Source organism: Mus caroli, chromosome 11 (assembly GCF_900094665.2).
Source record: "Mus caroli chromosome 11, CAROLI_EIJ_v1.1, whole genome shotgun sequence".
Taxonomy (NCBI): domain Eukaryota; kingdom Metazoa; phylum Chordata; class Mammalia; order Rodentia; family Muridae; genus Mus; species Mus caroli.
Window position 1 is genome coordinate 92526 of NC_034580.1, and position 9832 is coordinate 102357.

The 9832-nt window shown below is 45.4% G+C and overlaps 1 protein-coding gene across 1 annotated transcript in view; it reads right to left on the reverse strand.

Moving 5' to 3' along the window:
* Window positions 1-5326, reverse strand: part of Drg1 (developmentally regulated GTP binding protein 1) — a 16898-nt gene extending 11572 nt beyond the window's left edge. Inside the window, exons 1-3 of the mRNA XM_021176031.2 lie at window positions 5136-5326; window positions 3684-3807; window positions 1089-1264 (exon numbers count right to left, since the gene is read on the reverse strand). Of these exons, the coding sequence (XP_021031690.1) occupies window positions 1089-1264; window positions 3684-3807; window positions 5136-5177 (342 nt within the window). The 5' untranslated portion in view covers window positions 5178-5326. The remainder of the gene's footprint in view (window positions 1-1088; window positions 1265-3683; window positions 3808-5135) is intronic.
* Window positions 5327-9832: the final 4506 nt, after the last annotated feature.

Consider the following 9832-nt stretch of genomic DNA (forward strand, 5'->3'; position numbering starts at 1 on the left):
CCCGACTGCTCTTCCGAAGGTCCAGAGTTCAAATCCCAGCAACCACATGGTGGCTCACAACCATCCGTAATGAGATCTGACACCCTCTTCTGGTGTGTCTGAAGACAGCTACAGTGAACTTACATATAATAAATAAATAAATCTTTAAAAAAAAAAAAAAAAAAAGCAACCAGGCTGAGCAAACCATGGAGAGTGAGCTAGTGAGCAGTACCCACCCATGACCTCTATATAAGCTACTGCCTGCAGGTTCCTGCCCTGCCCTCCTTCAGTGATGGGCTACAATGTGGAAGTGTAAACCTAATTAACCCTTTCCTCTCCAACTGGTTATGGTATTCCATCCAAGCAACAGAAACTATGACTAGGACACACACTAACGTCAAGACACTGACAACCCAAGTGTAGTGTCAGCATACCTAGAACTCTAGTACTTCACAGGCTGCAGCAAGGACAAACCTGGGAGGACAAACCAAGGCTAACCTTTACTATATAATAAGACCTTTTCTTGGGCTGAAGAAATAGCTCAGCAGTTAAGAGCACTGGCTATTCTTCCAGGGGATCTTACAGCTTCACACAGATATAACTTCAGGCAAAACATCAATGAACATAAAATAAAGATAAATAATAGAATTTTTTAAAAAGACCTTTTCTTGAAAAAGACTCGATTCTGCAAGTCATTTTGTGCATATAAAGCCCTGTCTCAGATGCTCTACCCTCAATGTCAGATGAAAAAGCAGACCCTTTTTTTCAAATATTTTCATGGGCCCTATTTCACTCTAATAACTTTATTGTTAAGTGTAGTAACTTTTTTTTTTTTGGACAGGGTTTCTCTGTGTAGCCCTCGCTGTCCTGGAACTCACTTTGTAGACCAGGCTGGTCTCGAACTTAGAAATCCGCCTGCCTCTGCCTCCCAAGTGCAGGGATTAAAGGCGTGCGCCACCACACCTGGCAAGTGTAATAACTCTTAAGAGATGAAGGGCCTACTAAATAAAAAGACAGACCCGACATACTGTGGGCTACTAATAAAGCACTTCCTAAATGAATGAAAACAACGAGTTTCTTCCTTTCTTGGCCTGAAAAATCTTACTCACCTGGATCTTGGCACCTTTATATCTGATGACACCAGGCACTGTGGTCAATGTAGTGAATTCATAGGCTGCCACTTCAGAATACACTCCTGCTAAGTTACTTAGCAGAGTTGATTTCCCCACAGATGGAAAACCCACAAACCCAATTCGAGCATCACCTGTCTTGGCCACATCAAAACCTATAAAACAGTAAGAAACATCATCAAAAACACAGATGTTATCCTTGGGTATGGTACACTTCACCTAATTCTTTTCATATTGTTGTTGGTCTGGTTTTCTAACTTCTAAAATACAGCTCAAGCATGAAATTCACAATTCAATTTAATGCAGTACTTGACTAAAACAAAGAAATCCTTTATCACTTTAATTATAACAATTTTGCATAATATTTAAGGCCCAAAGATTACAAAAGAATTCATCTGCCAGGCAGTGCCTTTGCCCCAGCACTCAGGAGACAGAGGCAGATGGATCTCAGAACAGCCAGGGATACAGAGAAACCCAGTCTCAGAAAGAAAGAAAGAAAGAAAGAAAGAAAGAAAGAAAGAAAGAAAGAAAGAAAGAAAGAAAGAAAGAAAGAGAGAAAGAAAAGGAAAGAGAAGAAAGGAGGAGAAAGAGGAGGGGCTGAAGGTTATCGGGGCATGGTAGAGCAAGCCTGTAGTCACAGCACTTGGAAGGTAAAAAACAGGAAGCAGAAATTTAGGGGCCAGCATGGACTAAGATCCTTTCTCAAAAACATAAAACACTGGGGCTGGAGCACTGATTGCTCTTGCAGAGTACCAGACTCAATCCCTAGCACTTACATCATAGCTAACAAGCTTCTATACCTCCAGTCTCCGGGTACCTGAGGGATACACTATGCTCTTCTGGCCTCCAGGGGTACTTCATAGGTGATACAAAGATATACTCAGGCAAAACACATACACAAAATAGCATAGGGGTTGGAGATGGCTCTTCACAAAGCATGCATGCATAGTTCTTAGCATGCGCAGCTACACATGCAATTCCAAGGGATTTTACTCCTTCTGAAAGCACTGGTGCACATACAATTAGTAACCACATATTCACACATTTATTTTATTTTGTTTTTTAAATTATTTCTTTTGAGTTAGGGTAGCTATGTAGCTCTGGCTGTCCTGCCCCCTACATGCTGGGATCAAAGGCATATACCACTATCCCTGGCCCATACATAAATTTAAAATATTAAAAATATCAAAGAAAAGCCAGAATTAGAGGTATACACCTTTAATCCCAGCATTCTGTAGGCAGAGTAGGCAGAGGCAGATGGCACTGTGAGAGCTTAAGGTCACCTAGTCTACACAGTGAGTGTCTCAAACAGAGCCACAAAAAACGAGATACAGATTTGAGGCTCTGTGTTTGACTCTGGCTTGGATTTTATCCGATCCCTGGGAATGGTGTGACCAGATTTTTTTTTTTTTAAAATTAGGTATTTTCCTCAATTACATTTCCAATGCTATCCAAAAAGTCCCCAATACACTCCCCCCGTGACCAGATTTTTTGAAATGGGATATACTTACATAGCCTAGACTACTTTGGAAGATTGGAATTTGCAATCCGCCAGCCTCATTCCGGAGTACTGTATGTGCATAGCTTTTGAGATTGTGTGTTTGTGTGCGCATGCATAAGCTAGAAGTTACTATCAGGCTTCTTCCTCTACCCTCTAGTTCTCACTACCGGCCACCACTGCCCAGCTCAAAACATTAATCACACCTAATGTGGTGTCGCAGGCCTTTAATCCCAGCACTCGGGAGGCAGAGGCAGGCAGATCTGAGTTGGAAGCCAGCCTGGTCTATAGAGTGAGTTCCAGGACAGCCAGGGCTACACAGAGAAACCCTGTCTCAAAAGACAAAAACAAAAAATTGGGCTAGGAGATAGCTCAGTAATCAGTGTGCCTGCCACACAACATGAGGACCTGATTGTGGGTTCCCAACGCCCAGAGGTAAACGCCTTGCAGCAGCAGCACACACCCGTGATCCCATTGCTGGATTACATGCAGGTCTCCAGAGACTGATGAATCGCCAGTCTAGTTGAACTGGTGAGTTTCAGGATAAGTAAGACCCTACCTCAATTAAAAAAAAAAAAAAAAGGGGGCTGGTGAGATGGCTCAGTGGGTAAGAGCACCCGACTGCTCTTCCGAAGGACAAAAGTTCAAATCCCAGCAACCACATGGTGGCTCACAACCATCCTTAACGAGATCTGGCGCCCTCTTCTGGAGTGTCTGAAGACAGCTGCAGTGTACTTATATATAATAAATAAATAAATCTTAAAAAAAAAAAAAAAAGGACTGGTCTTCCTATGCACATAAACACACAGAAATACATTCTTGGAAGCCAGGCACAGTGGTGTGCACTTTTAAGCCCAGCACTTGGGAAGCAAATGGACTCTGTGAAGTTCACTGCTAGCCTAGACTTTATAGTTAAGTTCCAGGATAAGAAGTACACAGTGAGACCCTGTCTTAAAAGGAAAAAAAAATTGTCTATGGGCATATGAATATATAACACACACATACACACATTAGATATTTGTATTATTTTATACACACATATTATATATTCACACATATTACATGGAACTACAAACCTTCTCCTGGCCCCCCGCCGCCGCCACCTTTAGGAGTGATGAGTTCTCTTCGAAGTTTAGCAAGGCGAGCCTTAAGCAGGCCAAGGTGATGAGCTGTGGCTTTGTTCTTCTGAGTCCGAGCCATCTATCAGGGAAGAATCACAGCTATAAACTCTGCAGTGTTCCAGGGGAAAAGTCCTGAATGCTCCCAGAAGCTGAGGACAGGTTTTGGCTTTCTAATGTCAGTGTAACCATTTTAATTTTTCTTAACACAGGGTCTCTTTATGTGGTCCTAACTGTACTACAACTTACTATGTAAACCAGATTGGCATCGAATTCATTAGTGTTCCACTGGCCTCGGCCTCCTGAGCTCCACCTAAGTATTTTTTTCTATCCTTAGAAACCCACAATAGAGGTGAAGGTGAACGAACTGACTATTGAAATACTGCTTCAGGGGAAGAGGGTGCAGGCAACTAAGTATTTTTTAAAAAGAAAACTTCAAGCCTGGCTAATGTCAGCACGCTGGAGGCAGAGGCAGATCTGTCTGAGTTCAAGGCCAGCCTGATCTACACAATGGGATCCCTGACATCCAGAGGTATGTAGCAAGACCCTGTCTCCAAACAAAGGAGAGAAGTAGAGGGAGGGAGAGAGGGAAAAAAATCCAGGGCCAAATGGACACACTCAAGTGGACTTGCTGCCAAACTTGGAAGACCTAAACTCAATCCCAGAAACCATGACTGAACAGAACGATTCCCCTAAGTAATGCTGAACACACACACACACACACACACACACACAAATAAACTGAATTCCCTCTCCCCACCATCCAGTTCATTTTCATTTTCTTCACCACAAAAGAAACAAACGAGACCCAAAGTTAAAGGACCCAAGGTCATTCGAATTCCTATCCACAGAGGGAATTAAAATGCATCTCCTGATTCGTTTCTACTGTACCCGATCTAAAAGAAGGCTGTCACATTAGGACTTTAAAAAGCCCTGAAGGTCTCAGGGATGACCCGCCATCCAGGTACAATCTACTTACTTCCAGACTTTACCGTCACAACCAACGGCGTGCAAAAGGGGATCATCAGTGAGTGGCAAGTGGACAAGGAATAACGGGACAGGACCTCAAAGCCCGTGATCGGGTCACGGAGTCTGGGAGGGACAGAAGTCGTGTGGCTCAGAGAAAAAGCAAGAAAACCCGAAATAATGTCGAGACATGCGCCGAAAACCGGAGCAAGTGCTGGCCAAGTGCTGGGTGTGGGATGTGGGAGGCTGCGCAGAGACGGAGCTGGCGGATGGGAGCTGAGAAGCCCAGGCCCGAAGAACTGAGGGAAGGGGCTGCACTGGGACGGGGGCGATGGCAGCAGGTGGCACAGGGGTGGAAGCCAGGCCCTGACACCGCGGACGCAACACCCGAGGAGCGGCAGCGCCGCAGAAGGGCCAGGAGGAAGCGCGCGCTGCGCCATTTACCTCGGCTTCGATCTCCGCGATCTTCGCTAAGGTCCCGCTCATGGCGGCGGAGGGCTTGAGGCCACACCAGCCTCCACACTGGTTAGGTCCCCCTTCTCGCGCCCGCCGCGCCTCTGGCCACCGCTGCAGCGCGCAAGCGCGGGATCTGCTTAAGCTCGCGACAGGGTTCCGCGAGAAGTCCGCGCCGACACTCTCGGGGATGGGCGGTCTCCGCCTTCTCCGCAGACTCCTCCCTGTCCCGCCAGCCAGCGCGGTGTCATAGAGCCCGCAGTCGAGGTGACCAGAGCGGTCGCTCCGGCCAACTTCCCGGAGCGCGCCGAGGGTCGCGCGCAGCTCGGCCCCACCCCGCCGGACCTGCGCTCGCCCCTCGACTCCCCTGCATTGCGTGCACCTAAACCCGGCGACCATCAAAGTGCGCGCAGATACTTGGAAGCCCCCTTTCTTCGTCAGGACCGACGGCCGGGTGACCTCGGCTTCCTGGGTTGTAGAGAGACTCAGAGGGGTGGGGGGCACAATTTTTGCGGGGTCCTTTGTTTACCAGGAACCCTAAAGAAAGAGTGTGGCACTAACGAGCCACAATTAGTGGATCGAATGAGCTCTTCCAGAGAGAACCATTACTTGGAGAAGCTATCATGTTGAAAAGTTGGAAATTATGTTAGCACTCATTAGAAGGGAATAAATAAATATAAAAGCATCTTTGTTGTGTAAAACAGGGTTACGGCCACTAAACGCAGTGTGACTGGAAGTGAGTCCCGAGTTTGTCAGATGGACAAATAGAACTGTGCCTTTTATCATTATACCCTCTAGGCTGCTTGTTAGAAATACACTTAGAGAGGCATAGGGCGGTGGTGGCGCGCGCCTTTAATCCCAGCACTCGGGAAGCAGAGGCAGACAGATTTCTGAGTTCGAGGCCAGCCTGGTCTACAAAGTGAGTTCCAGGACAGCCCGGGCTATACAGAGAAACCCTGTCTCGAAAAACCAAAAAAAAAAAAAAAAAAAAAAAAAAGTACACGAGTCTGTCTCGTGGTGGTGCTGAGACCAAGGATCTCCTGCGTTCAAGGCAACCCTCGACTACCACACACCATGCCAGAAAGTACATTCTAGGAAATGTAGATAAACCAGATGATAGAGGCGCACGCCTTTGATCCCAGTACTCAGGAAGCAGAAACAGGTAGATCGCTGAGTTCAGTTCCAGGCCAGCCTGGTCTTCAGAGCAAGTTCCAAGACAGTCAAGGCAGAGAGAGCTGTCTCGAAAACCTGGGGAAAAAAAATCAAAAAAGGGGAAAAGAAGAAAAGGGGAGGTAAAAGAATGGATCCCATAGCAAGGTTTTTCCTGTAATGCCAGGGACTCACTCATGACACTTAGATCGGGAGGGTCCGGGGAGAGTTATTTATGGGTCTGATGATAAGGGACATAGACCAACCATTCGCTTTGTGTAATTGTTTACTTGGGCTTTGGACACGGGTGCATACTTTCTTTTATCTAACTGTGTAGCTTTGCATGACCTAAAATTCATTATGTAGACCAGGCTGGCTTGGAACAACCCCAGATCCACTGACTCAGTGCTGAGGTTGAAGGAGTATATCACCACTCTACCTTTTACTTTTGAGTTTTTGTTTTTGTTCTTTCTAGACAAATCTCTGTGTAGCCCTGGCTATCCTGAACTCACTCTGTAGACCAGACTGGCCTTGAACGCAGAGATCTTGCCTGCCTCTTTAGTCCTAAGTGCTAGGATACTTTGTTTTCTGATTTTTTTTTTTTTAGCTTATTACTATTGGTTCTCGTTAAATTTTTACAAATTATACATTTTATTTAGGGTATGTATAATTTATATGCATAAAATTATAGATATTTTCTATGTATAAATTATATATACAAATATAATTTATGTGCACTGGTGTGAGATAGATGTGAGCTGTCATGTGGGTGATAGGAATTGAACTTGGGTTCTCTGGGAGAACAGGCAGTGCTCTTGATTGCTGAGCTATCTCTCTAACAACCCCCTCCGCACCCCCTGACTCTGGAGGTCTGTTGCTCATATGGAGATCAGAAGACAGTATGGGCCCCAGGGATCAAACCTGGATCCTCAGGCTTGGCAGGAGGCACCTTTACACCCAGAGCCATCTCGTTGGCTCACATACACTTCTGTGTTTCCATTTTATACAAGATTGATGCACCCATAATTACTGTGTAGTGATAAAATTTAAAAAGACTTCTCCTGGGCTGAAGAGATGATTCAGAGGTTGAGGTCACTGACTGATCTTCCAGAGGTCCTGAGTTCAATTCCCAGCAACTACATGGTGGATAACAACCATCTATAATGAGATCTGGTGCCCTCTTCTTATGTGCAGGCAGAACTCCTATGTATATAATAAATAAACCTTTTTGTTTTGTTTTTGTTTTTCTCGAGACAGGGTTTCTCTGTGTAGCCCTGGCTGTCCTGGAATCACTCTGTAGATCAGGCTGATTTCGAACTCAGAAATCCACCTGCCTCTGCCTCCCGAGTGCTGGGACTAAAGGCGTGCCCCACCACTGCCTGGCAGTAAATAAATCTTTTTTAAAAAGACTTCTCTTCTTCTTCAAGTGTTTTATGGAAAGGTAGCCAGCATGCCCAGCACTGTTTTGCTCTCTGAAAGAAGCTTGCTGTGTATAAGTGAGTTTGTGTTGATATATTAATCCACTGGGAATGGAGACAGAAGAGGCTTACCCATACAGATGGCCTCTGCCCCGCCCAGAGAAGGATTTATTTATATAAGTTTGTAAATAAAAACGATTCCAGCTTGCCAGGGGTAACCATGGGAAGTTGTATCTGGCTGTAGGGAGGGAAAGGGAAAGAAAAGCTTTTACAGACGGTTCCTGAAGGACCTGGGCTTTGCTTCTTTTCTTTAACCTCAGCCTTTTCATAAATAAATTAAGGAATAATGAGGTAACTTGATCCAGCACCATTAGTAATGGAGAAGGGAAGAAGAGGCAGGAAGTCCAGCTGGAAAGGGGAGTGATCAAAGATCAGTCTTAAAAGACAGATAAAATCAAATCAGCAGCCCTTCCAACCAGAGTGCTCGTGGAATATGGGACAGCAACAAAGCATCAGCTCTGCAAGGGGTTCTCCTTAACAAATCTCTCCACAGGGCCTGCAAAGTCAGCTCTTTACAGCCATAACCTAGGCCCACTCAGCCTCAGCCACTTGTTACAGGGAGATCCTATTGCCATAGAACAAGAATAAACCTGTGACGCTCGGTGTGGTAGCTCACACCTGTAACTTCAGCTTTGGAGTCAGAGGCAGACAGATGCTGTGGGATTGGAGGTAGCCTGGGCTACATGGTGAGTTCCAAGACAGATTGCCTCAAATAAAATACTAGTGTCAGATGTGGTGGCATAGCTGTATTTGGGAGGTGGAGGCAGGAGAGTCAGGAGCTGGCAGGGTGCCCATGTTATATTTGACCTCATCAAAAAACAAACAAACAAGCCGGGCGGTGGTGGTGGCACATGCCTTTAATCCCAGCACTTGAGAAGCAGAGGCAGGTGGATTTCTTAGTTCGAGGCCAGCCTGGTCTACTAAGTGAATTCCAGGACAGCCAGGGCTACACAGAGAAACCCTGTCTCAAAAAAACAAAAAACAAACAAAACAGGAAAATAAAGAAGCCTCATTTCTTTCGAGGAGATTGGGGGCAGAGGTGGAAAGGACCAGCATTCCAAAAAGGGTATAGCTGTCCTGGAACTCACTCTGTATACACCAGGCTGGCCTCGAACTCAGAGACCCTCTTGCCTCTCTGCCTCCTGAGTGCTGATGTTAAAGGTGTGCACCACCACCAACCATCTTACCAGGAGATTTTAACTGTTAGAAAGAAACTACAGTTGTTAGGTTTTTTTGGTTGGTTGGTTGGTTTTTGGTTTTGGACTTATTTTTTTTAGATGTATAAGGTTTCTTGAGTAGTTCTTGGGTTTGGGTTTTGCTTGGTTTTGTGAGACAAGATCTTCTAAGTAGTCCAGGCTTGGTTTTGTGCTCAACAACACATTCTCTAACCAGGATACTTCATCGCATTTATCTGGTTAACGCTTCACAGTTTTTAAGGGTTCCTTGGCAGATCCTGGGTAGGGGCTCTAGTTTTTGCTTCCCCAATGGCACATCATGTTGTTCTTGTTGTTGTTGTTGTTGTTATAGAAAATGGGCCAGGGATGTCTAGTGTGGTGGAACAATGGTTCAGCAGTTACTAGCACTTGTTGCTCTTGTAGGGGATCCTGATTTGATTCCCAGAACCAAGAACCATCTCATAACCATCTGTAACCCCACTCCAGTGCCAGGGGGTCTGCCCAGTGTTCTCGTCTGGCCTCTGAGAAGATCAGGCACAAATGAGGTACAGAGATATACACAGGCAAATTACTCATAAACATGAAATTAAATAAATGTTAAATAATTCTCTCTCTCTGTCTCTGTCTCTGTCTCTGTCTCTCTCTGTCTCTCTCTCTCTCTCTCTCTCTCTCTCTCTCTTTCTCTCGTGTGTGTGTGTGTGTGTGTGTGTGTGTGTGTATACAAAGATGAACATCAGAGGACAACTCTTTCTCCTTCCACTGTGAGACCCAGGATGAACTCATGTCATCAGATTTGAGCAGAAAGCATTTTTACCAAATGAACCATCTGCTTGTCTTTGAGGGGAAAGGTGCACGGTGAGGTCTCCTGTAGTCCAGGTTGACCTTT